At 50.0% G+C, this 26,484-nt stretch overlaps 4 protein-coding genes across 4 annotated transcripts in view; all 4 read left to right on the top strand.

Moving 5' to 3' along the window:
- The first annotated feature begins 2,266 nt into the window (after positions 1–2,266).
- On the top strand, positions 2,267–3,702 carry LIM2 (lens intrinsic membrane protein 2). Its single transcript, XM_012557046.1, has 4 exons — positions 2,267–2,339; positions 2,479–2,628; positions 3,276–3,410; positions 3,641–3,702. The coding sequence occupies exons 1-4, from the start codon at positions 2,267–2,269 to the stop codon at positions 3,700–3,702; spliced, it is 420 nt and encodes a 139-aa protein (XP_012412500.1).
- A 4,671-nt stretch (positions 3,703–8,373) lies between these two features.
- Positions 8,374–10,358, top strand: NKG7 (natural killer cell granule protein 7). The gene is made up of 4 exons (XM_023736173.1): positions 8,374–8,552; positions 9,702–9,848; positions 9,934–10,068; positions 10,187–10,358. The coding sequence occupies exons 1-4, from the start codon at positions 8,402–8,404 to the stop codon at positions 10,243–10,245; spliced, it is 492 nt and encodes a 163-aa protein (XP_023591941.1). The 5' UTR covers positions 8,374–8,401; the 3' UTR covers positions 10,246–10,358.
- Positions 10,359–13,667: 3,309 nt separating this feature from the next.
- On the top strand, positions 13,668–15,223 carry CLDND2 (claudin domain containing 2). The gene is made up of 4 exons (XM_004381724.1): positions 13,668–13,836; positions 14,282–14,422; positions 14,805–14,924; positions 15,150–15,223. Exons 1-4 carry the CDS (start codon positions 13,668–13,670, stop codon positions 15,221–15,223), a joined length of 504 nt encoding a protein of 167 aa, XP_004381781.1.
- Positions 15,224–15,996: 773 nt separating this feature from the next.
- The window catches only part of ETFB (electron transfer flavoprotein subunit beta), a 20,616-nt gene continuing 10,128 nt past the window's right edge, over positions 15,997–26,484 (top strand). The window contains exons 1-2 of the mRNA XM_004381723.2: positions 15,997–16,097; positions 26,315–26,473. Coding sequence (XP_004381780.1) covers positions 16,041–16,097; positions 26,315–26,473 — 216 coding nt within the window. The 5' untranslated portion in view covers positions 15,997–16,040. The remainder of the gene's footprint in view (positions 16,098–26,314; positions 26,474–26,484) is intronic.

Here is a 26,484-nt window from a genome sequence, read left to right as displayed (position 1 = left end):
GTTTTCTAGGACTGCCATAACAAAATACAAAAAAGTGGGTGGCTTTAAACAACAAGAATTTATTTTCGCACAGTCTGGAGGCTGAAAGTTCTAATTCAAGGCATTGAGAGGACCATGTTTTCTCTCCATCCACTCTAGGGGAAGATCCTTCCTTGCCTCCTCCAGCTTCTGGTAGCCCCAGGTGTTCTTGACTTGTAAATGTATCTTCACAAGGTGTCTTTCCACTGTGTGTGTTTCTGTGTCTGTTCTTCCCTTTTATAAGATACCACTCAGAAGGGATTAGGAAGCACCCTACTCTGGTATGACCTCGTTAACTTAATGGATAACATATTCAAAAAAAAAAAAAAAAAAAAAAACCCCGTTGCTGTTGATTATGACTCATAGTGACCCTATAAGTGACCCTATAAGACAGAGTAAAACTCATACTGACTCTATAGAACAGAACAGAGAATTGCCCCATTGGGTTTCCCAAGGCTGTGGAGTGGCTGGTGGGTTTAAACTGCTGACCTCTCAGTTAGCAGAGGAGTGCTTTAACCAAGAAAAATCCTGTTTTCCTAAACAAGATCACATTCACAGGTACAAGGGTTAGGACTTCAATATATCTTTTGGGGGGACACGATTCAACCCATAACACCCCCCATGACCACCTTCCTTGCTGACAATAATTAGCTGGATATGAGCAGTGGTTGCCCCCTTCAAATTGGGTTTCAGTTATTAAAGAGACAGAAACAACAAAGTCATTTAAACAGGGAAGGTATTCTATAAAGACGGAGCTAAGAGGTAATAATACATCCATTGCTGGCACGTGGGACATACATGTCCAGTTTCCCGCAGCCCTCACCTCAGCCTGCTGTCTCCCTCCCCTCTTCCAGGTCTTCTTCCCTTATTTGCAGCTGCAACTAGGCCTCATAGGCATTTGAGGTTTCCACTCTTGCATTAGCACAACTGTAGGAATGAAATAGGCTATTGCATGCCCAATAAGTTCTCCAGACTTTCAAACGTCCAGAGACATCCATGGAGAAATAGCCAGGAAATTTCGCTCACTTACGCTCACACGAGTAAAAGGCTGCATTTTGAAAAGATCTAAAACTTTTTATTTTTCCAAGGCAGGGTCCAAGTTCTGTGTGAGTTACACAGTCATCCTGGGTGCATCAAGAGACAGGATAGCCAGGTGGTTAAGAACATGGTCTTTGGAACTTGGGTTTCAACCCCCCAGTCCTACTGTTTATTACGGGACCTTGGGCAAGTCATTTCACCTCTTTGAGCCTCAGTTTCCGCACCTGAAAAATAGGCATAAAAATAGTACTTACATTGTTGGGCTCTTGGAAGGAATAAATAGGATCATTCATGGCACATACATTAAAACAAAAAAACTGATGCTGTCAAGTCGATTCCAGCTCATAGCAACCCTATAGGACAGAATAGAACTGCCCCATAAGGTTTCCAAGGAGCAGCTGGTGGATTCGAACTGCAAACCTTTTGGTTATAAGCCAAGCTCTTAACCACTGTGCCACCAGGGCTCCAGGGCACATAGTTGGTAGTCCCTAAATGGAAGATGAGATGAGGGTTTTTGTTCCCAGGACACCTGAGGGGCCAGCTCTGAACTAAGCAGAAGAGAAGAAAGGTCCCCTGTGCTCAACAGTCATTCATTCAACATTTGCTTATTGAGCACGTATTATGTGCCAGGCAACAGGTGCTGAGGATACAGCAGTGAATGAGACAGACAAGGCTCTTGTCCTCACAGAGCTAAGAGGCTAGTGGGGAGAGACAGGCATTATAAGCAGGTTAAAACTGAATAAATAGGACATTTTCAGCTCTAGGTAAGTGGTACGAAGAAAATGAAAGTGGGCAATGTGAGAGAGGATAGTGATTGGCAAGAGGATGTGGAGAATCTACACTGACTAATTCATTCATCCATTTAACCATAAACATTTCTCAAGGTCTGTGTATAAACCAAATTTGTGCTGGGAGTGTTAGTGACACAGAATCAACCTAGTCCCTGTCTTCAGGTTGAAGGGTTGTTGTTAGTTGCTGTCAAGCTGATTTCAGACTCGTAGCAACTCCATGTGACAGAATAGAACTGTCTTATAAGGATTCCTAGGCTATAATCTTTATGGTAGCAGATTGCCAGGTCTTTCTCCCATGGAGCTTCTGGGTGGGTTTGAACTGCCAACCTTTTGGTTAGCAGCCAAGCCACCAGGTTGGAGGGGAAGACAGACAAAGAGAGTCACATCCCAGAGGAGGGGATGAAGATGATGCCTGAGGGATGACGGAATGCTTCCTAGCAGAGGGGACTTGGGAGTGGGCTTTGGAGGATGAGTACGAGTTTGCCAGGCAAAGTGGAGGGCATTTGTAAGGAGGTGAGGGAGAAGGTAGGTCATGGATGTGGAGGGGGGCAAGCATTCTCACCCCAGAGATAGCATCATTCACCACTGAGAGCAAGGTAGGCATGGGGGTGACCAAGATGTGCTCCCACAGCATACTGGAATGCCACTCGGGCCTTCATGATCCTGTCCGCTCTGTGCGCTACCTCTGGCATCATCTTGGGCATCCTAGCCTTCGCTCAGCAGCCCACCTTCACCCGCCTCTCCCGCCCCTTCTCCGCGGGCATCATGTTTTTCGCCTCCAGTGAGTGGGTCCACCCTACCCCCACCCCCAACTCCCTGCCCATCTCCAACCCAAAATAAATCACTATCCCCAACCCCACTCTCGCCTCCTACTCCTCCTCACTCTCACTCTCAACTCTACTCCCACCCTAATCCCACCCCGACTATAACTTCATGTCTATTTCTAAAACTCCAACCCTACCCCATTCCTACCCCAATTCTATTACCTACTCATTGTTACTCCCACTGTCAACTCTACCCCCATCCTCACTTCTAACCCTACCCCCACTCAATCCACCCTCGCCTCTTTTCTCAGTCTCACCCCACCCCATCTCCAAGTCTCTTGCCCACCAATCCCAATCCCATCCCCACACTCAACCCTTCTCTCAACCCCTCCTCATCCTCACTCCCAGCTCTACCCCCACTACAATCCCAACCTACCTCCAACTCCATGCTCATTTCTAACTCCACCCCTACCTCATCCCCACCGCAACCCTACTCTCTACTCATTACTTCCACTTTCAACTCCACTCCCATTCTTACCTCTAACCCTGCCCCTAGCCCCCTCCCCAAACCTTATCCCATTCCTGTTCCCATTTCCAACTCTCTACCACTTCCAACCCCACCCCATCCCTATTTCCATCCACACTTCCTCCTCTCTCTCCCCAGCCCTTTTTATCCTCTTGGCCTTGGCCATTTACACTGGAGTCACCGTCAGCTTCCTTGGCCGCCGTTTTGGAGACTGGCGCTTTTCCTGGTCTTACATCCTGAGCTGGGTGGCCCTACTCATGACCTTCTTCGCAGGTACTGGGGCTGGCGGGAGTGGGAAGGTAAGTGTCTGGGAAACACTTCAGGGGGCAGGATGATAGGGCCTCCCACAAAGAACTGAGCCCAAAGGCAGACTCCAGGCCAGAGGAGTCTGTGGGGACTTTGGGCGCCAAGGGAGAGAAGCGGGTGGTGGCATCAGAGTCTCCTGCTCCCACTTAGGGTGGAAGCAGGAGTCGAGGGGTCAATTGGGATCTCTTCTCACACAGGGATTTTCTATATGTGTGCCTACCGGATGCACGAATGCCAGCGCCTGTCCACTCCCCGCTGAGCCCAAATGTATCCCCCAACTTACTCTGCAAGTTAAGAGGAGGCCACTGAAGAGGAAGGGGAGGGTCAAGAGGCCTGGATTCCTGGTTCCTGGTTCCTGGGGGGATGATGGGGCTTGGTCCTGTTCTCTGGGTTGGGGCTTCTGACTCCTGGGTCCTAAGGTGGGAGAAGGAAGAATGAGGCCTTGTAGGAGGGAGTTAAGAAGACTCAAGCCCCACCCTCCAGAAAAATGGAATATCCAACAGAGCAATTTTGGGGGGTCTAATAAAATTGATGTGAAACTACTAAAGTGTGAATCTCTGAAGGACTGCGAGAAGAGAAACAGGTGTGAGTGTGGTGGGTGGTTTGAGGTGAGATACTTATTATGGCGGCTCAACCTTCTCAGTTCCTGTAGAGATGGGGACGGATATAAATCACACAGTCCCCGCCCGGGTGTTAAAGACTGGCAAAACTTCTGAGAAACTGATGTATACCAAAAACTCATTGCTGTCAGGTCGATTGCGACTCCTAGCAACCCTATAGGGCAGAGTAGAACTGCCCCATAGGGTTTCCAAGAAGCAGCTGGTGGATTTGAACTGCCAACTTTTTGGTTATCAGCCAAGCTCTTAACCACTGCACCACCAGGGCTCCTTATAGGGGCTTACTACCGAGAAATAATATTTTGGGGGGCCTCTTCAAATAATAATATTATATTTATAGCAGCTTACTCTAATAATAGTGGCCATTGAGGCCTTCCCTAATAATAAATTAGTGAGCTGGTAGTGCAGTGGTTAAGAGCTTGGCTGCTAACCAAAAGGTCGGCAGTTTGAATCCAACAGCCCCTCCTTGGAAACCCTATGGGGCAGTTCTACTCTGTCCTATAGGGTTGCTATAAATCGGAGTTGACTTGACAGCAACCTTTTTTTTTTTTCAAAATAGAAATACTTAGAGGCTTGTTCCAGTCATCATATTTATAGGGGCTTACTCTAGCAATAATAATGATTGTTGTTATAATTATAGCTGCAGACTCAGATATCCAACTGCCTACTCAACATTTCCACTTGAGAAGAATGGGCATCTCAAATTTCCCATTTCTAAAATCAGACTCCTGCTCTTGCTCACTCTCCACATCCGCTCTTCCCACGATCCCCCCATCTCAGTACGTATTTTACCTTTCTATGCTTATGAAGCACTTAAGAAACACTGCCAAACCACGCAATGCAATGTTTTCATGACCGTCACAAAGTAGTGCCTGCGTTCATTATTACAAACCATTGTATTTAACTCAAATTTTTAACATAATAGGCTTTATGGCAGTCCTTTCTTAAGTACGAGTTGTTCGTAAGTCAGACATTTATAACCTGTGGACTGCCTACAAATGATGATGCCGTTGTTTTTCCAGCTGCTCACGCCAAAAACTTTGGGATCATCCTCAGCTCTAGCTCCGTACATTCGCAAATCTAGCTCCACCAAGTGCCTCGAGGCACCCTACTCCTCCAGCAAGTCTCTTGCCCAAAGGCATTCAGCTTTCTGGGACCCCTGGGGCTACAGCTGAGTGCCTTCTGGTTGAGGCTTCCTGGCTGGAGGAGCGGGGTGCCTTGGGGCACTTACCAGCAGAGGTAAAAGAGCTTTGTAACACTTGCCTGAGCAGAGCAGAGAAGAAGGGCTAGAGAGAAGCCTGCCTGCTGGCACAGTTGAGAAGAGGCTGTTCTGATGGGAGAACTGTATCGTGAGCATTCCTGAACCTGAATTGTAACCTGTTACTTCCCTAATAAACCTCATAATCGTGAGTATTGTCTGTGAGTTCTGTGTGGCCATTTCAGCTGCTAACTGAAAGGCTGACGATTCAAACCCACCCAGCGTCTCCACAGGAGAAAGACCTGGCAATCTGCTTCCATAAAGATTACAGCCTCGAAAACCCTATGGGGCAGTTCTACTCTGTTACGTGGTGTCGCCATGAATTGAAAAGCGACTCAACGGCACTTAGCAACAACAACAACATGGATTGAATTGTGTTCCACGAAAAAAAAAAAATGTGTTGGAGTCTGACTCCTATACCTGTGGATGTAATCCTATTGGGAAATAGGATTTTCTTTGTTAAGTTAATGAGGCCATATTGGTGTAAAATGTGTCCTAAATCTAATCACTTCTAAGTAATATAAGAGTAGCATAGACACAGAGTCAAACAAGCAGACACAGGAGGAAGACAGCCACTATCACAAGACAATGGAAGGAGATGTAGCTACAAGCCCCGGAACTCCGAGGATTGCTGGTTACTACAAACTGAAGTAGACAATAAAGGACCTCTCCTAGAGCCACACTCTGAATCAGGACCTATAACCTCCTGAACTGTGAGAAAATAAATTTCTGTCCTTTAGAGCTACCCACTTGTGGTATTTCTGTTATAACACCCCTACCCTCCAGTCTATACTCTACACAGCAGCCAGATGAAGTCTTGTCAAAACACAGTTCAATACATGTCACGCCTATGCTCTAAGCCCTCCAGCGGTGCCCGTCTCAGAGGAAAAGCTAAAGTCCATCAACGGCCTGCAAGATGTTATGTGTTCTGGCCCCCATTTCTTCTCCAATTTCATCTCTCCTCACTCACGGCAGTTCAGGGGTCCCCAAGACCACCCTCATGTTCACTGATTTGCTGAAAAGACTCACAGAGCTCAGAAAAGCTGTTATGCTCCTGGTTATGGTTTATTACAGTGAAAGACCACATTAAAATCAGCGAAGGTAACAGGTGCACAGGGCAGGAGTTCCCTTGGGTGATGATGCCAGAGGTGTTCTGTGGCAGTTGGGGATTGCTGAGAAGTTCCTAAGAACGGAAGAGGCTGGGGAGGGCTGGAGAAAACTGAAAGAGATTTGAGGTGGTTCAAAAAAGCTGATAGTGCTTGGACAAGACTGATAGAGATCTAGGTAAACCAACTATTGAGACAGAATGGGATACCGAGAAAAGCTTCAGAAGGAAACCTGGAGTTTCCCTCTGCAATCACAAGGCAAATCTCATCTAGAAAGTGGTTGGAGATACTGCAGGTTTAACTCTACCTTCAAGGCCATGTTCAGCTCTTCTGCTTTGGGCTCTTCTTGGTGTCTTTCATCTGTCCAGACTCGAGGTATGTGTGCCAAGGGGCATCAAGAACCTGGGCCTATGGCCAGCCTGTGATGCCTACGCGTACAGAGTCCTGCTGGAGTCAGGTACAGGTAACGCGTGTACATGTGTGCATGTGTGTGGTGGTAGTGGGACTCGAGGAGATTAGAAACACAATTAGGCCTGGACCTGGAAGTGGAATGAAGGTGAAAATGGAGGGGGTCATGTTGAGGTAGGAGTTCTAGGAACTGGGAAGCGTGAAGAAGGAATTGGGTGTGGGACTGGGGCTGGAGTTGGGGTTGGAAATGTGGATGGTAGTGGGGATGGGAATGAGGATAGGGGTTAAGTTTTGGGATGAGGATAGGGTTGTGTTTGAAGTGGGAGCTGGGGTTAAGGATGGGGTCTGTGCTCTGAATCTCCTCCCACCACGTACTCATGGCCCAGACTTCCTGAAGCCTGTCTGGAAGCTCCTCGTGGGAGCCATGGCTGTTATGGCACTGGTGCCTCTACTGCTCATGACCTCCATCCACTTCTGAGAGGCCGTTCTCACATGTTTCAGGAGTGGACAGTTACCTCACTGGTGAGCACCTGGGTGAGGGATGGGGCCTTCAAACTGGAGTCTCTAATAAACGAGGGGACTGGGTCTCTTGGGTCGATCCTGGTTCTTCTCCTTGCCAGCTGTCTTGGGACTGCTGACCCAGATCATCTTCATGGCAGAGGTCTTCTCCCGTGCCATTCCCCACTTCATAGAGGTCAAGTTTACCTGAGTCGTGTACCTAGGCTGTGGCACCTTTACTTCATACTGGCTCAAAGGTGAGGAGTTGACCAGAACCCGATGCCAATGTGGGAGGGGGAGGCTAGTACTTAGAGGGCCTGGTACCCTGACCCTGGTGATAGCGCCCACCATGCTGGAGGCCACACTACAAGCAGAGCTGCCTCCGGATTCACTTATCAGATGAGGATGTGAGTGTGTCTTCACCTCCATGAACCTTTCAGAAATGTGATTCTCTATCATTTGCCCACCCTGGGCTTAAGCCCAAACCAGGGAACCAGGACTCTGAGCTTCCCTCCCCCTCTTCCCTCAGACTCATGAGTCCTGGCCCCTGGTTTCCTCCTTTTGTGGAGACCCTAGAGTAGGGGCCCCCCTTTCCCAGAGTAGAAGGTTGCAGAACACACAGGAAAGCATGATGCAGCCCCAACTGTCCCCTCTGGCCACATCCGCCTCCCACTTCACTCACATCCTGGCCTCATTTGCCACCTCTAAGCCCCCAAACCTCTGTTATCTCTTCCCGGAAGTCCCCTCTGGTGTTGAGGGCTCCAAGGGATGGGTGGGTGAGTATAGAACCTGAGAGAGACAAGTTCTAAACCACCACCTAAACCACTCATCTTTCAACACCCTAAGTGCTCTCCCCTACCGAAGAGCTGGAGATATGTGAAACCAAGTCAGCCTCCTTTTTGGAGCCCAGGACTCCCAGCTGCCCTTATTGTTTGTTAGTTTTTTTTTTTTTTTTTTAGCTTAGAGGACCCAGAAGTCCAGGTGCACGACCTCCTCCTCTCTCAGAGACCCGGGAGTCTGGATTGCTAGTCTCTTCATCCCCCAGGACCCAGAAACCCGGGATTCACCACCATGGAACCCTGTCGGTCCCTGGCCCTGCTCACTGGCTCCCTGGGCCTGGTTTCCATGGTGGTTGCTCTGAGCACGAATTTCTGGATCGTGGCCATGGGACCCAGCATGTCAGCTCACACGGGCCTCTGGCCAAGCGAAGGCTCAGTGGCAGGTAAGTGGGAGTGGGCCCTGTCTTAGTCCGCTAGAGCTGCTATAACAAAATACTTCAAAGTGGGTGGCTTTGAAGAACAGAAATGTGTTGTCTCACAGGTCTGGAGGTTAGCAATCGGAATTTAGGGCATCGGCAGGACCATGCTCCCTCTGAAGGCTCTAGGGGAAGAGCCTTGCTTGTCTCTCCCAGCTTCTGGTAGCCCCAGGTATTCCTTGGTTTGTAGATATATTTTCACATGGTGCCTGTCTGCCCCTAGTTGCCTTCCGGTCAATTCCAACTCATGGTGACCCCATGTGTTGCAGAGCAGAACTGTGCTCTATAGGGTTTTCAATGTCTGTGATCTTTAGGAAGCAGATTGCCAGCTTCCAAGGTGCCTCTGGGTGGGTTCTAACCACCAACCTTTCGGTTAGTAGTGGAGCACTTAACCATTTGTGCCGCACAGGGACTCCATATGACCTTGTTAACTTAGCTGATAAGATCTTCAAAGAAAGAACCTATTTCCAAACAAGGTCACTTTTACAGGTACCAGGGACAAAGACTTTGACATATCTTCTGGAGAGACACAAGTCAACCCATAACAGGCTCTGTCTTAGTCATCTAGTGCTGCTATAACAGAAGTACCACAAGTGGATGGCTTTAACAAAGAGAAATTTATTTCCTCACAGTAAAGTAGGCTAAAAGTGCAAATTCAGGGCGTCAGCTCCAGGGGAAGTCTTTGTCTCTCTGTTGACCTTCTTAGCAATCTTCCCCTGGACTAGGAGCTTCTCTGTGCAGGAATCCCAGGTCCAAAGGACGTGCTCTGCTCCTGGCACTGCTTTCTTGGTGGTATGAGCCCCCCCAACTCTCTGCTTGCTTCCCTTTCCTTTTATCTCTTATAAGATAAAAGGTGGTGCAGTCCACAACCCAGGGAAACTCCCTTTACATTTGATCAGGGATGTGACCTTAGTAAGGGTGTTACAATCCCACCCTAATCCTCTTTAACATAAAATTACAATCACAAGGTAGAGGACAACCACACAGTATTGGGAATCATGGCCCAACCAAATGGATACACACATTTTTGGGGGACATAATTCAATCCTTGACAGGCTCTCTTGCGGGGGAATGGCCAGTTGGGGACAGAAACTCAGAGGTCCCCTCTCCCAGCAGTCTACATCCGTGTGACACAGAGCTTCAGCATCCTGGCCACCTTGTGTATCCTGGTGTCCGTGGTCATCCTGGCCCTGTCCTTCTTCCCCTTGCTGTCTGCCCCAGGCCGCAGCCCCCTCTTTGCCGCCATCACAGCCTTAACTGCAGGTAAGGATGTTGGGCTGGGCTGGGCTTGAGGATTGGTGGGGCTGGTGAGCTCCTGCTGAGCTGTCTCTCTTGTCTTTGTCCCCAGCCCTCTTCATGATAGTGGCCATGGCGGTGTACACCAGTGAACGCTGGGTCCAGGTTCCAGGATCGCAGATCCAAGTCTTCTTCGGCTGGTCCTTCTATGTGGGCTGGGTCTCAGTTCTCCTCTTGCTCTGTACAGGTGACTGTGACCCTCCGCCCCTACCCACCCACTGATTGGGAGCTTGGAGGGGTCTAGCTGGAGGCTCTGAAGGAGCAAGGCAGGGGCAAGTGCTAACCTCTCTCTCTGACCACCCCAGGTGCCCTGACTATGGATGCCTACTGTGGTGCTCGCCGGCCTGGCTATGAAGCTGTGTGAGCAGAAAGGCAAGAACAGCAGGATACGCTTTGGGGCACTGTTTTCCAGAAGGCATCATAAGGAGCCACGGGCGTACCTGACCCTCCGTCCCTCACACCTCTCTAGTCCCTCCCCACCCCTTCATTTGTTCCTTCATTCATTGACCAAAAAATTACTGGGATATGTTCCTTCATTCATTCAACAAAAATTTGCTGGGATTTGATTATTCCGAGACTCATTCAGCCAAGACATAAGCCAACCGTGGACCAGCTCCATGGTGAGTGACTGGGCATCTAGAGGAGTCAGAGTCCACCCTGCCCACAAGGGGACCAGTATGGACACAAGCATGGCTCAATGTCCTTCTCTCCTACTCTCTTTTCCTTCTCCTTGTTTTTGTCCTTCTTCTGTTTGTCCTGCTTTCTTCTCTCCTTGTCTCTAGTTCCCTCTCCTTCTCTCTGTTCTTGTGTGCTTTCAATCTCATTCTCTTTGTGCATTCATTTATTCATTCCTCAGCTGGCATTTCCTGAATGTCCCCTCTCTGCTGGGCCATGCTGGGGATGCAGACATGGGTCAGGCCCAGGCCCTGCCCTCCAGGGGCTGCAGTTAGTAGGGGAGGCAGTTACAGACAGAAAAGCAACAAACACAGGCCAGACAGCAGTCAGACCCCAAGAAGGGCATGGCACAGTTTATGTAACAGGGATGATGGAGGTGGTATCCCACAAAGCTTTCTGGGGAAGGATAATTTAGGAGCTTCTTGAGGGCCAAGGAAAGATAATCCAGGTCTTGTTGTTGTTTGCCATCAAGTCGATTCCAACTCATGGCAACCCCATATGTGTCAGAGTAGAACTGTGCCCCATAGGGGCTTCAATGGCTGATTTTTCTAAAATAGATTTCCAGGCCTTTCTTCCGAGGTGCCTCTGGGTGGACTTGAACCTCCAACCTTTAAGTTAGCAGCTGAGAATAATCATTGCACCACCCAGGGACTATGGTGATCCAGGTAGATGGGCCCAAAGGCCAGTTTTTAGAGAATGGTGCTTTGTGGCTGGAATGTAGAATGTGGGGTGGTACAAAATGAGAATGGAGAGGCAAATGGGGGCAAGGGTCTCCAATGCCACACTTGAGTTTCCTCTGAGGTGATGGGGAGCCAGGAGAAGATTGTCAGCAGAGGAGGGACAGTGTCACCTTTGGGTATCAGAAAGATCCCTCTGGGGGCATGCGGGGGAGGCCGGAAGGTTAGGGAGACCTTGGCAATTATCTTAGTCATCTAGTGCTACTATAACAGAAATACCACAAGTGGATGGCTTTAACAAGAGATATTTATTTTCTCACAGTCTAGCAGGCTAGAAGTCCAAATTCAGGGCGTTACCTCCAGGGGAAGGCTTTCTCTGTCAGCTCTGGAGGAAGATCCTTGTCATCAATCTTCCCCTGAACTAGGAGCTTCTCCGTGCAGGAACCCCAGGTCCAAAGGATGCGCTCTGCTCCTGGCACTGCTTTCTTGGTGGTATGAGGTTCCCACTGTCTGCTCATTCCCTTTCCTTTTATCTCTTGTAAGATAAAAGGTGGTGCAGGCCATACCCCAGGGAAACTCCCTTTACATTTGATCAAGGCTGTGACCTTAGTTAGGGTGTTAACAATCCCATCCTAATCCTCTTTAACATAAAACTACAATCACAAAATTGAGGACAACCACACAATACTGGAAATCACGGCCTAACCAAGTTGACATATATTTTTGGGGGACACAATTCAATCCATGACAGCAATATAATGTGTGGAATAGAAGCAGGCCCAACTTGGGACCAGGGCATGAGATGGAAAGTAGGGAATGAACCAGACAGATGCAGGGACAAGAGGAACAGATCTTGAGAACCCAAGAGCTCTGTGGAGTGAAGGGCAGGGAGAGGGTAAGAATAGTGGGTCTAGCCCAAGTAACTGGGTGGGAGGGTGGGGCCATCCCTAGTTTGGTAGAAGATGCTGAGCTCAGTTGGGATATGGTTGAGTTTGAGGGGTCTGAGACAGCCAGGAGCAGGTGAGGCTGAGTCTGGGCTCAGGAGAGGGATCTCTAAGTCTTTCTTCTGAGGCACCTCTGGGTGGACTTTAACCTCCAACTTTTCAGTTACCCAGCACATTAACCATTGCACCACCCAGAGACTCCAGTAATCCAGGTAGACAGGACCAAAGGCTGGAGATGGAGTTTTAGTTGCTGTCAGAACATAAATGGTTCCTGAAACTGTAGGAGTGAGTAAGCTCACCTGGTAAGAAGGTGCAGGATGGAGCCTCAAGGAACAACAGCATTTAAAAGTGGAGGGGAGAAGGAGGAGCATGTATGAAGGAACTTTGAGGGCATAGACCAGGAGAGTTTGTGTGGTGCCTCCGAAGTCAAAGGAAGAGAAGTTTCTAGAAGAAGGAAATGATCTACCATGGCATTCCTCTCAGGCTGCTAGGAGAGAGGGAAGGAAGGTTTATCTCTTTAAATGGACACTGGGGAAGAAGGTTCTGGAACTCCTGCTGCCTCACAGAGACCCAGACTCCCTCCCCCACCCCTCTGGGCTCAGTGTCTAAGAAACCCTGGGGAGCTGAGTGTGAGTCACTTAGGTGGGTGGGTGTGTGCATGGGGGGGTGGGGCACTGGAGGGGCTGAAGGGGGATCCCACTGGGGGAGGTCTAAGGGACTAAGTAGGTTCCTAAGCTGGAAGCCTAAGGGAAGGGAGTCTTGTTGCGGGGATGGGTCTCTGGTCCCCAGGCAGGGTTGCAGGAGGGGTCTGGCACCTGAGAGGACCTGAGGGAGGGGCTCCAGTGTCCCTGGGAATAAGGATTCAGGTAGGGGCGGATTATTCAATAGGCAAGGTAAGCACAGTGCTTACCTTGCTTACCAAATCATCTGTAGTGAACAATTTCACATTTTTCCACCACATCAAAGATTCTGCTTCTAGGTATGGCTGGTATCTGTCTCTCCCAACCCCACAGCACGTTCCTACAGAATCGAAGTTTTTTCAAATTTACAATCCCTGACAGGGACAGATTATCCAGTAAGCAAGGTAGACACAGGCTTACCTGTGCTTATTTACTAATCTGTAGTGAACAATTTCACATGGGTTTAACAACATCTTTGAAAAACATGTGAAATTGTTCACTACAGATTAGTAAATAAACACAAGTAAGCCCGTGCTTACCTTGTTTATTGGGTAATCCACCCCAGGTTCCAGGCTGGGAGCGTTAGGGGGACAAAAATGCTTGAGGCAGGGAGTCTCCGGGTCCCTAGAAATAGAGGCCTCAAGCAGGGGTGCTGGGGGAGGAGTCTGGGGGGATGAAAGGTGTGTCAGGGGGAAGGAAGGAGCTGGGGGAGGGGGCTGGGGAGGGAGGAGGTCCTGAAACCAGGGCCTGAGGCAGGAGGGGTATTGGCCAATGCGACATGTGTGGCCCACTGGCAGCAGTCTCCCTGGCATGGGGGTGAAGCGGAGTCTTCAGAGCGGAGGTACCGTGCTCAGCTTCTTAGCCAACATCCTCATGGTGCTCTCCACTGTCACCAACTACTGGACCCGCTACCCCGACGGCCACAGCGGCTTATGGAAGGAGTGTAACAGCGGCGTCTGCTCCACCATCCCTTGCCAGAGTGAGGCCCCGCCCACGCAGGCGTCAGAACAGGCGTCCGACCCTCCCCCACCCCTAGACAGTCCCCAACGCCGACCACTGCGGGCGTCCTCTCGTGACGCACCCCTCTGGGCACAACAGCTGGACACATCATGAGGAACCCCACTACCACTACCCCTTCCCACCCAACCTCAGACCCAGCTGCCCCTCCATAATCGACGCCACCACGAACCACCGCCGTCCGCAACTGCTGGACTTGTTTCCCTATCACGACATTAACCACCTGTCGCGACATTAACCGCCCGTCATGAGATAAACTCCAGGTCTCCATCCAGACGCCTGACTCCGGGTTGGGAGAGCGGGGCTCCCAGCCCAGGACTTGCTGGTGGGGAGTTGGGGGGGCGGAGGGGTGGCTGTCGCGACAGGGGCGGCGCCCTCGCAGGGCTGATGCGGCCCCCTCTTCCCAGCCATGCTGGCGATGACGGCGGCGTGCATCGTGCTGGCCGTTGGCTCCGGCATCGTGAGCATGGCAATGGGGCTGCGCATTTTGTGCCACCAGGGCGACTCGCTGCGGGGACGCACGACGAGCGCCATCTGCTTCCTCAGCGGTGAGACTGCAGCCCAGGGTGGGCCTGGGGAAAGAGGGCACACGGTCGAGGGGGCGGGGTTTCAGGAGCTGGGTCGGGAGCCGATGGGAGGGGCTGAAGGCGAGAGGAGGGGGCGGGACCCGAGATGACCTAAGAGGGGAGGAGCTGGAAAGGGGCAGGGCCAGGAGCGTGGCTTGGCGGAGACGTGAACGAAGGTTGGGGGCGGGGCTTGGGACGGTGGGCAGGGCTAGGGTCTTGGCAGGGAGGAGAAGGTTTGGCCTGAAGGCCAGGGGGAGAGGCGGGTCAGAAGGGGGCGGAGACTGGAACCGAGCGCGAGGTCTGGGGCGTTGCTTGAGTGCAGCCTCACCTGGCCACACTCACCCGCCTGGTGTGCGGTGGCCAGGGCTGCTGCTGCTGATCGCAATGACAGGCTACACGGTGAAGGATGTGTGGAAGTCAGACGTCTTCTTCTCCTGGTCCTATTTTTCGGGGTGGCTGGCTTTACCCTTTTCTATTCTCGCGGGTAACCGGGACAGCGGGGTAGAGGAGACTGCCCAGAGGACCCCTCACCCACCCACCCAGAGACTCCCCTGCCGTCCTCCCAGGAAACCCCACAGCGACTTCCCTGGGACCCGAGCCCGACCCCAAGATACTCCATCCCCGACTCCCCGAGGCCCGGCAGAGATGCCCTCAGAGCCCCAAAACCCCAGGCCTCTAGGCCCACCTCCCTCTGCTCCACTCCCACCAGGCTTCTGCTTTCTGCTGGCAGACATGATCGTTCAGAGCACCGACGCCATCAGTGGATTCCCCGTGTGCCTGTGACCGTGGCCTGCCTGGCGCAGAATAAAGGAACAGTTTCCACCTCCGCGGCTCCGCGCGCCTTTCTGGGGGCGTGGGGTCATGGACACTGAGGACATGAACGTGGGGGATGCGGGAAGGACGTGAGAACATGAACGTAGAGGGAACGTGGAGACATGGGAGAATACGGACGCGGAGGCAGGAACACAGTGGACAAGGGACATGGATTTGGAGGGGAAAGGGGACATGTGGGGTCATAAGGGTACGTGGGCGTATGGGGAGGGTGTGGGGACACGGACGTTAGGAGGACGCGGATATGAGGGGATATAGACGCATGAGCACGGAGGGAATGGGGAGATACAGGCACGGGGGACATAGAAGCCTGGAGATACGGACACGGGATGGCGTGGGAACACGGATATGGCGACGTGGGGAGCAAGAAAGAAGGAAGGAAACTGAGAGGGGTGGTGGTGAGGGGGGATCCAGGAACATTGGGAAGAGTCTAGGAAGACGGAGAGAATTTCCAGTCCCCACGCGCTGCATCCCCAGACACGACCTTTCCCCTAGTTCCCGGCCACGCCCCCTACAAAAAGCTCTTCGGGTTCCTCCTCTGGGTCCCGCTTCTCTCCCCGGGATCCGCGTCCTATTGGTCCGCATCCACTTTCCGCGTCTCCCTCCCCCTCCAGCCTCCTGATTGGTCCCTGTTGGGGCGGGGTGACAGGCCCCAAGGCAGTTGATTGGCTGACGGCGCGGTGCGCAGGCGTAGAATGGGACGGGGTCGGGGTGTCAGTACCGACTGAGGTTGCGGAGTGTTCCGGTTCCCGGCAGTGACAGCAGGAAGATGGCGGAGCTGCGTGCGCTCGTGGGTGTCAAGAGGGTCATCGACTTCGCCGTGAAGGTGACCGGGCCCCCTTCTCCCACCTTCCTGAGCCCCGCGGCCGTGTGCTTTCGGGGTCGCGAGTGCACCCTCTCTCGGGGTCTTCTCGTAACCTCTGACCTCTGCCGCTCTTCTCCCACACGTCAGAGTCACACCTGGGGGCGAAGGTCAAGGACTGTGAGGTTCTGACATCCGATCCCTATTCATGCAGACCCGGGACTCTCTGGGGTCATGACCCCGTCCCCCACCCTCCCACTTGTTTCCCCAGTTCTCGCACTGTTGATAACTGTGCAGGGGGAGTTACCTTCTGTATTATCTGGTGGGGAGTCATCGCCCATGTTTAACACGGAGAAACTGAGGCACAGGGAGGTCACTCAGCTAGGGATGAGTAGAGGCCAGATTCCAGTCCAGGTCACTCTGACTCCTCGCCGCAACTCGTGCTTTGTGCTCAAGCCGAGCTTTAACCCACGAGGCTGCATTCCCTACTAAATTGACTATTTCGGTCCCCCAAAGAGCTCTCTTAAAGAGGTCATACAGGGCACTGTGAGAACCCAGAGGGTATCTTTACCCTACGTAGCCACAGGGTGAGTGAGAGGGCTTGAGCTAGGAACAGAGGGAAAAAAAGTGTTAGACTTGAAAATTCAGTTCAATTTAAGGAAGTTGCAGCCAACCTGACTGAGCTGGTGGTTGTTAGCTGTTATTGAGTCAACCCCCGACTCATGAAGACCCCATGCACGATGAGATTGGACTGTTGTGATCCATAAGCTTTTCGTTGGCCGATTTTTGGAAGTAGATCACCAGGTCTCTCTTCCCACTCTGTCTTACTCTGGAAACTCCACTGAAACCTATTGAGCATCGTAGCAACATATAAGCTTCACTGACAGATGGGTGGTGGCTGTGCTTGAGGTGCATTGGCTGGGAATCGAACCTGGATCTCCTGCATGGAAAATGAGAATTCTACCACTGAACCACCAATGGCCTTTTAATTTCTCCATGGAAAGGATGGGGGCAGCATCGCTGAAGACCTAGGCTTGTCCCCAGAGGGCAGCATGTCTGGACAGAGGTGAATCAGACACAGTTCCTCATGCTAGTTTCTCTCAATACTTGATCTAAACCAGGCTGAAGGTGGTGACTGTTTGTCCATGTCTGTCTACCCCATCAAACTGGGAATTCACTTCCATGCTCCCAGCATCACACAGGGCCTGCATCTCAGAGGCCTCAGAATATATACGACTGTGGCCACAAAGTTGGTTCTGATATTGACCCTGCTCGTGTGAGGAGTGGGCTGGGGAGGAGGGCACAGGAGACAGATGTAGGCCTGAAAACCTCAGTGATCAGAAAGCTAACATTTAGAGGGTCCTTACTAGGTATCTGGGTGTCACAGATGGTTTGCAGTCAGCTATTAGCCTAAAGGTTGGCACTTCAAACTCACCCAGCAGTGCTGCAGAAGAAAGGCCCGGTGATCTGCTTCTGTAAAGATTCTACCCTTAACCTTATGGAGCAGTTCTGCTCTGTAACACATGGGGTCATCATGAGTAGAAATTGACTTGACGGCAACAAGTTTAGTTTCGGTACTGTGTGCCAGGCAATGTTCTCAGTCTTCTATGGAGATTAACCTCTCAATATAACAAACAAATTGCTGTCAAGTTGACTTTGACTCATGAAGACCCCATGTGTGTCAGAGTGGATCTGTGCTTCGTAGGGTTTTCAGTGGCCAATTTTTTCTGAAGTAGATTGGCAGGCCTTTCTTCTGAGGTACCGCTGGTTGGACTGTAACCTCCACCCTTTCCATTAGCCAAGTGCATTAACCATTTGCACCACCCAGGGGCTCCCTCTGGATATTGTTAATCCCATTATACAGGTGAGAGAACTGAGGCCCGGGAGACTCTGTTACTTGCCAAATCACTGGGCTAATACGTGGCAGAATCAGGAGTTAAATCCAGGCAAGTCTGGCTCTAGGGCCTATGCTCTTCACATCTGCACTCTGCTGCCACTTGGCCTAATGACACTTCTGGCAGCATTTGACAGGATTGCTGCCTCCGGCCTTTTTGAGACACATTGCTCTTGGGCTCCTGGGACCCGACTCTCCTGGTTTCCTCCTACATCTTTCTTCCTCAGTGTCCCGCCTTTGGGCCCCCACAGCCCGCTGTGCCTCCCTCTGCCCATATGGAAGCTGTAGTCTCCTTGGGCTGAGATGTCCGTGGTCGTATCTGTCTCCTCGATGAGACTGAGGGCAGGCTGGGTTTGACTCCACTCTGGGTCCCAGCATTGCCCAGGACAGGGCCTGGCACATGGGTGCCTCCTGTGTGTTCAAGGAAAGAGCAAAGAGGAAGTGTGAAGGCAGCACTGGATCTGCTCCTGCCCTTTGCCAAGTGTTGGTGCTGCCTGCCCCTCTCCAGTGCCCCCGGGCTCCTGCCGTTGCATCCTGTGTCTCACCCTGGATGTACCTGTGGATGGCCTTTTCTGAACAAATAAATGATTCAAGCACTGCCACTAGTAATCACTGGGCCAGATCCCGGGTACATTCACAAGACTCCTTCTCACTCCTCTGTCCCATCCCTCCTGACCTCTCCGTCTTTCAGCCCTTCCTCGGTCTCTCTTCTTCCTCACAGCCCCAGCAGCTCAGGCCTCCTCCTCTCCCACCTGGACCCTCACCTCAGCCTCCTCTTTGGCCTCCAGTCTCGCATGTCCAGTCCATTCCTACGAGCCTCAAGGGGTCTTCTATGCCCAGAGCTGACCCTACCCCTCCCCTTTTCACAGCCTTGCCATGGCTCCCTAGTACCCTCAGGACAAAGTCCCAACCCCTCAGCCTGGCGTTTGAGACCCTTTGTGGTCTGGCCACTGCCCCCTCGCAGTCAGTCCTCTCTATCCCTCCCTCACCCTCTATGCTTCCGGAACACCAACCTGTCTTCCTTTCCTGACAGACCAGGCTGTTTATTATTATTTTGGTGAAAATATATACTCCAAAACATGTGCCAGCACTACAGCTTCCACATTTACAATTCAGTGACATGGATTACATTTTTCATGTTGTGCCAACACTCTTTCTATCCTTTTCCAAAATATTCTACCAATATTGACAGAAACTCAATGCCCCTCCCCCCCCAAAAAACTCCCCTTTTCTCGTTTCCTCCCACCCCTGGGAACCGTTAATAATCTTTGTTGTTGTTGTTGTGTGCTGTCGCGTTGATTTCGACTCACAGCAACCATATAGGACAGAGTAGAACTGCCCCATAGGATTTCCTAGGCTGTAATCTTTACAGGAGCTGATTGCCAGGTCTTTTCTCCACGGCTGGTGGGTTCAAACCACCAGTCTTTTGGCTAGCAGCCGAGTGCTTAACCATTGTACCACCAGGGCTCCTTTATAATAATCTTTGGTTTCTATATATTTGCTTATTTTGTATAAGTGAAATCATACAGTATTTGTCCTTTTGCGACTAATTTATTTCACTCAGCGTGATGTTTTCAAGGTTCGTCCATGTGGCGTGTATCAGGACTTCATTTCTCTTTACGGATGAGTAGTATTCCGCTGTGTGCGTAAACCACGTTTTGCTTATCCATTCATCTGTTGATGGACATTTTGGTTGCAGGCTGTTTTTTGCCTTGAACCTTTGCCCAGCTGTGTCTTCTACCTGGGCTCCCTTCCCTGCTCCACGCCCATCCCCTGCTCCTTATTCCTCCCTTATCAAGGTGTATTGATTTTCTACTGTCTCCTCCTCCAGGAAGCCCACTGTCCCTCAGGCTTGGGGTTCCTGAGAGCCGCCTGAGTTTGCCTTTATGGACCTTCCCCACAGTGGTTTGGGATCCTGTTTACCCAGATGCCCCCGCCCCTCAAGTGGCAGCACCTTGTGGGGAGGCTCTGGTCTCTCTCACCTCCTGCAAGTCTTTGCTCAAACACCACCTTCTCTGTGAGGTCTTCCCTGGTCCTTTACTGAAAATCATAGTCCCTGAGGCCTCTGTCCCCCTCTTTGCTTTGTTTTTCCCCACATTCTTATTCTCTTGTGATCCACTGTGTAATGTACTTACTTGTTCTTTTAGTGTCTGTCTCTTTTTCCGGAACTTGAGCTCCAGGGGTGCAGGGAACTTGTCTCGTGTGTTCACTACTGTCATAGACAGTGAGTTGTTGTTTTTGGGTGCCATTGAGTCAATTCCGACTCATAGCGACCCCACGTGACAGAGCAGAACTGCCCCATAGGGTTTCCTAGGCTGTAATCTTTATGGGAGCAGATCTTCAGGCCTTTTCTCACATGGCTAGTGGATTCAAGCCTCTGTCCTTTCATTTAGCAGCCGAGCGCTTAACCATTGCCCCACAAGGGCTCCTTAGACAGTGGGTACCCTACTGTAATGGTTCAGAGTAGGGACTCCAGAGACCAGCTGCCTGGGTTCAAATTCTGCCTTCACCACTTCTGCTGTGTGACCTTGGGGAAGTTCCTTAACCACTCTGTATTAGTTTCCTGTTGCTGCAGTAACAAATCCTTACAAACTTAGTGGCTTAAAAAGACACAAATGTATTCTTTTGTTAGTTCTGGAAGCCGGAACTCCAAAATCAGTCTCACTGGGCTAAAGTCATGGGGTCGGTGGGGCTGGTTCTTTCTGGAGGCTTCAGGGGAGAATCCATTTCCTGGCCTTTTTTAGCTTCTACAGGCTGCCGAAGTTCCTTGGCTATCGGCCCCTTCCTCCATCTTCAGGGCCAACAGTGTAGCATCTTTTTTTTTTTTTTTTTAAATAGTATTTCATTGTGTTTTTGGTGGAGGTTTTCATAGCAGTTCAACAATTTCTACACAAGTTGGTTACATTCTTCACAATGCATGAACATTCTCAATATTTCCATTCTAGTCGTTCCATTTCCGTTAATCTAATTTCCCTGTCCCCGTCCATTCTCATCTTTGTTTTTAAGTAATTGTGGACTGTTTGGTCTCATATAGGTGAGTTTTTAAAGGAGCACAGTACTCATGGGTGATATTCTTTATTTTTTGATTTACTTTGTTGTTTAGCTACAAGGCAACCTCAGGGGTTAGTTTCTGTTCAAGGTTTGAAGAGTATTTCAGGGCAGCAGTGTAGCATCTTCAAGTCTCTTTCTCTTTGTCCCTCTGCTTCCATTGTCACATTGCCGTCTCTCTGACCCTCACCCTCCTGCCTCCCTCTTTCCCTTATAAGGACCCTTGTGATTACATTGGGATCACCCAGATAAGCCAGAATAATCTTCCCAACTCAAGATCCTTTACTTCATCACATCTCCAAAGTCTCTTTTGCCATGTGAGGTAACACAGTGACAGGTTCTGGGGATTAGGACATGGACATCTTTGGGGGCCGTTATTCAGCCTCCCACATACTCTGAGCCTCACCCTTCTTGGTGTTCGCAAGCCATTGCTGGGATTGCGCAGAGGTTGAACCTTGAAAACATCACGCTGAGTGAAATAAATTAGTCGCAAAAGGACAAATACTGTATGATTTCACTTATACAAAATAAGCAAATATATAGAAACCAAAGATTATTATAAAGGAGCCCTGGTGGTACAATGGTTAAGCACTCGGCTGCTAGCCAAAAGACTGGTGGTTTGAACCCACCAGCCGTGGAGAAAAGACCTGGCAATCAGCTCCTGTAAAGATTACAGCCTAGGAAATCCTATGGGGCAGTTCTACTCTGTCCTATATGGTTGCTGCTTGTTCGTGTGCCCCCGGCACTTGCCCAGTGTCTCACTTCATGGAAAAGACCAGAGGATGGAAGCAAACCAGAAAGCCTTGAGCTGTGGCAAGGGTTCAGGAAGAGCTGTGAGAAATCACTTTATGAAAACATGCTGGAATGTGTTGTTGTTTTTGTTAGGTGCCGTCAAGTCAGTTCCCACTCATAGCAACCCCATGTGACAGAGTAGAGCTGCCCCATAGGGTTTTCTTGGCTGCAGTCTTTAGCGGAGCACGTCGCCAGGTCTCTCTGCCATGGAGTCTCACTGAGTGGGTTCAAACTGCCAACCTTTTGGTTTGTAGCTGAGTGCTTAACCATTACGCCACCAGTTGATTATGACTCGTAGTGACTCCCATCTGATGGAGTAGAACTGCCTTATAGGGTTTTTTTAAAAAAATATATTTTATTTTATTTTTCTTGTTGTTGAAAGTATACACAGCAGAACATACAGCAGTTCAACAATTTCTACATGTACAATTCAGCGACATTGATCACGGACATTGATTACAGTCTTCAAGCTATGCAACAATTCTCACCCTCCTTTTCCGAATTGTTCCTCCCCCGCTAACATAAACTCAGTGTCACCCAAGTTTCCTATCTATCCTTTCAATTTGCTGTTGTCAGTTTGATCCCATATAGATAATTCTTTAAAAGGGCACAGTGCTCAAGGCTTGGCTGTAATCTTTCCAGAAGCAGATCACCAGATCTCTCTCCTGTGGAGCTGCTGGGTGGGTTCCAGCTGCCAACCTTTTCATTAGCAGTGAGGCACTTAACCGTTTGTGCCACCAGGCTCCATTGCTGCAATATAGTGGGCAACAAACCAAAGGACTGACTCTCTTAACTCCGAGGGTAAACTTAGCATTTTATAGAGCCTCCTGGTTCTCAGGACAGAGTGGCCCTAAGCAGCCTGGGATTAGACTCCCAGCCCTGCTGCTTCTTTGCTATGTGACCTTGGGCAAGGCACTTGGCCTCTCTCTGCCTCACTTGCCCCATCTGCAAAATGAACATGATCACAGGAGTACTTTCTTCCTAGCTTGCTATGATTGTTATATGAGTTGTTGTTAGGTGCTGTCCAGTCTGACTCATGGTGACCCCTTGTGACAATAGACCTGCCCCATAGGTTTTTCTAGGCTGTAATCTTTATAAAGGGCGCCCTGGTGGCGCAGTAGTTAAGTGCTTGGCTGTGAACCGAAAGGACGACAGTTCGAACCTACCAGCCGCTCCGTAGGAGAAAGATGTGGCAGTCTGCTTCCATAAAGATTACAGCCTTGGAAACCCTATGGGGCAGTTCTACTCTGTCCTGTAGGGTCAGAATCGACTCTTTTTTTTTTTTTTTTTTTTTTTTTTTTTGTTATCTTTATGGGAGCAGATTGCCAGGACTTTATCCTGCAGAGCTGTTGGGTGGGTTCCTAACCGCCAGCCTTTTGATTCGCAGGCGAGTGCTGAACCATTGTGACACCCGGGCTCCTAATGAGTTACCTAGTCAGTTAAATGAGTTACTACATCTAAAGTCGTTAGAATGTTGCATGATAAAGCCTGGCGGTTTTGTTCAGTGTTAGTATATTGCACGTGTAAGAGAAAGCATGAAAGCTTAATGCTGAATCATCTACCTAAATTGTATAAAACATCATTATTTAAAAACAACAACGACAAACCTGTGGCTGATTTTTCACGCCAACCATTATTTCCTGACTTAGGTAATTTAACTAAACAGTGTTTCAAACTGGAAACCAACTCAAGCTTAAATGTCTTTCTCTGAGAAGACAAGCTGGTGAGGTTCCTCAGAGTCTGAGGGAGTTCTGTTCTCCTTGGGAGGTGGTTTGCAGAAGTGTGTAGGCCCTGAGCCCTTGCCTGATTCAACCAGCATGCAATGGCGTTTGACTGATGGGGCAGCTTTCCTGTCTCAAGGGGAAACACATATCTGGAATTCTACCTTTTTTTAAGAAAAGGGAGGGCTTTTGTGTTTTATTTCCCATACTGCTTAATAAGTGTTTGGCAAATGAATGGACAGGGCGCAGGTTCTAACGCATAACTCTTTTTTTTTTTTAATATACATAACAAACTTATACCAATTCAACAGTATACATGTATAATTCAGTGACATGGATTACATTCTTCAGGTTGTGCGACCATTCTTGCTCTCCCAAAGCAAAAACTCCCCATTTCCCCCTCCATCCCACCCCTGGTGGTGGCGGTGATGTGTGGCCTCTCCACTCATAGCAATGCTATGGCACAGAGCAGAACTGCCCCATAGGATTTACTAGGCCGTAAGCAGTTAAGGGAAACCCTGGTAGTGTAGTGGTTAAGAGCTACAGCTGCTGACCAGAAGGTCAGCAGTTCAAATCCACCAGGCGCTCCTTGGAAACTCTATGGGACAGTTCTTTTCTGTCCTTTAGGGTCGCTATGAGTCAAACTCGATGGCATTGGGTTTGGTTTTTTGGTTTTGAAGTGGTTAAGTGCTTGGCTGCTAACCTTAAGGTCAGCGGTTTGAACCCACCAGCCGCTCCATGGGAGAAGGATATGGCAGTCTGCTCTGGTAGAGATTATAGCCTGGAAACCCTATTGGGCAGTTCTGCTCTGTCCTGTAGGATAGCTATGAGTTGAAATTGACTCGATGACAACAGGTTTGGTTTTTTGGTTTAATCTTTAGTGGAGCAGATCACTAGGTCTTTTCTCTCTCAGAATATTTGGTGGGTTTGAACCGCTGACCTTTTGGTTAGCAGCTGAGTGCCCAACCATTGCACCACCAGGGCTCTTCCACCCCTGTTGTTGTTATATGCCATTGAGTTGGTTCTGACTCATAGTGACCCTATAGGACAGAGTAGAATTGCCCTATAGGGTTTCCAAGGAGCAGGTGGTGGATTTGAACTGCCAACTTTTGGTTAGCAGCCAAGTTCTTAACCACTGTGCCAGCAGGGCTCCAACCCTAGTAACCACTAATAATCTTTGGTTTCTATATACAGTGAAACCTGCGAGAGCTGGAACTTGATGGGACTGCCTTGTTTTTCCCGGTCTCGCAAGTTTTCCACCCTCGAAATGGTGCAGTCTTACCACTTTTCTATCACTTGTTTTAGTGGAAAATATTTTGAGTTTTCCTTCCCTGACAGGTTTCCACCTTACGCAGGTTCTGGCTTTTGCAGGTTTTATTGTATTTGCTTATTTCATGTAAGTGAGATCATGCAGTATTTGTCCCTTTGTGACTAATTTTGCTCAGCAGGATGTTTTCAGGGTTCACCCATGTTGTGGCATGCATCAGGACTTCGTTTCTCTTTATGGCTGAGTAATATTCCATTGTGTGTATAAACCACATTTTGTTTCTCCATTCATCTGTTGATGGGCATTTCAGTTGTAAAAGTGGTGTGGGGGCGTCAGACCTCCAACTTCCCAAGGGGGGAGAAGAATCAAGATGAACGTCAGCCCAAAGCTGATTCCTGTGAGGCTGAGGTCAGACACACCTCCACCTTCCAAGCCTTTTACCAATCCTGACACTAGCCGTCCCTCCCACAGCACTCTCTACGTCTCTGCTGCGTTTGATAATTCATTGCATTGGCTACACAGAACTCACAGACCATACTCACGGTTATGGGGTTTATTAGGGAAGTTAACAGGTTACAGTTCAGGGTCAGGAAAAGCAGAGGGTAGCGAAGGTGAGGGAAACCCTCAATGAGATGGAGTGGCACAATGGCCGCAACAGTGGACTCAAACATAACCAGGGATCGTGGAGATGGAGCAAGACCAGGCAGTGTTTCATTCTGTTATGCAAGGTCGCCATGAGTCGGAGGTGACTCAACAACAAGCAGCTAACAACATCTATAATACCCGTAGGGCTACCATAAAATGGATTTCTCCCTAGAGACTGGAGGAACCCCTGAGACTATGGCCCTAAGTCACCCCTCTGACTTGGAACTGCAGCCATTCCCGGAAACCACCTTCCAGCCACCAGTAGACATGCCTATATAACACCCAAAAAGGATAGGCTCCATGGAAAAATTACACAAGACCCAAACGGCAACATTTGCCCAAGAGTAAAGAGGAGACAGCAGGAAGGGGTAGGAAAACCAGACGAAAGGAAACAGAGAACCTAGCGTGGAAATGGCGAGAGTGCTGACAGCGTGGGGACTGCAGCTAATGTCACGGAACATTTTGTGTGCAGTTCGTTAAACGGGAAACTAATTTACTCCGTAAACTTTCACCTAAAACAATAAAATATGTATTTTTAATGTATTTCCTGCTGTGGATTATGGTAAACAAAAATGTGAAAAACACTCTCTCAGGCCAGAGGAGCAGCGACAGAGTAGAGGTGAGAATGTGAAATGTCCCCGTGCTTGGGGAATGTGTGAATGAGAGAATGAGTGGGTCGCCCACTCCCTTCCTGCAAATTCTAACCCAACTCTTGCCCTGGAGCTGTGTGACCCTGGACAGGCCCAGCACCTTTCTGGGCCACCTCCCATCGTGCCCATGAAGGGGTTTGTGGGGTGGGCATGGCCCCCAGAGCTCCGTGGGTGGGGTGCTGTGTTCCCTGACCCCACTCCCTCTCCTCCTGGTTACCACACAGATCCGGGTGAAGCCAGACAAGACAGGTGTGGTCACGGATGGAGTGAAGCACTCCATGAACCCCTTCTGCGAGATCGCAGTGGAGGAGGCTGTTCGGCTCAAGGAGAAGAAGCTGTTGAAGGAGGTCATCGCTGTCAGCTGCGGGCCTGCGCAGTGCCAGGTGCTGGGGGG

The sequence above is a fragment of the Trichechus manatus genome, unplaced genomic scaffold (genome assembly GCF_000243295.1).
Source record: "Trichechus manatus latirostris isolate Lorelei unplaced genomic scaffold, TriManLat1.0 scaffold00087, whole genome shotgun sequence".
Classification (NCBI taxonomy): domain Eukaryota; kingdom Metazoa; phylum Chordata; class Mammalia; order Sirenia; family Trichechidae; genus Trichechus; species Trichechus manatus.
This window is presented reverse-complemented; position numbering and strand designations above follow the sequence as displayed.

Coding starts and splice junctions, on each gene's coding strand:
- LIM2 (XM_012557046.1), top strand. CDS start 2,267: ATGACGGAATGCTTCCTAGCAGAGGGGACTTGGGAGTGGGCTTTGGAG. Junction 2,340..2,478: donor GTACGAGTTTGCCAGGCAAA/GTGGAGGGCATT, acceptor GTGCTCCCACAG/CATACTGGAATGCCACTCGG. Junction 3,411..3,640: donor ACTCATGACCTTCTTCGCAG/GTACTGGGGCTG, acceptor CTTCTCACACAG/GGATTTTCTATATGTGTGCC.
- NKG7 (XM_023736173.1), top strand. CDS start 8,402: ATGGAACCCTGTCGGTCCCTGGCCCTGCTCACTGGCTCCCTGGGCCTG. Junction 8,553..9,701: donor AAGCGAAGGCTCAGTGGCAG/GTAAGTGGGAGT, acceptor CTCTCCCAGCAG/TCTACATCCGTGTGACACAG. Junction 10,069..10,186: donor TCTCCTCTTGCTCTGTACAG/GTGACTGTGACC, acceptor TGACCACCCCAG/GTGCCCTGACTATGGATGCC.
- CLDND2 (XM_004381724.1), top strand. CDS start 13,668: ATGGGGGTGAAGCGGAGTCTTCAGAGCGGAGGTACCGTGCTCAGCTTC. Junction 13,837..14,281: donor CTCCACCATCCCTTGCCAGA/GTGAGGCCCCGC, acceptor CCCTCTTCCCAG/CCATGCTGGCGATGACGGCG. Junction 14,925..15,149: donor ACCCTTTTCTATTCTCGCGG/GTAACCGGGACA, acceptor CACTCCCACCAG/GCTTCTGCTTTCTGCTGGCA.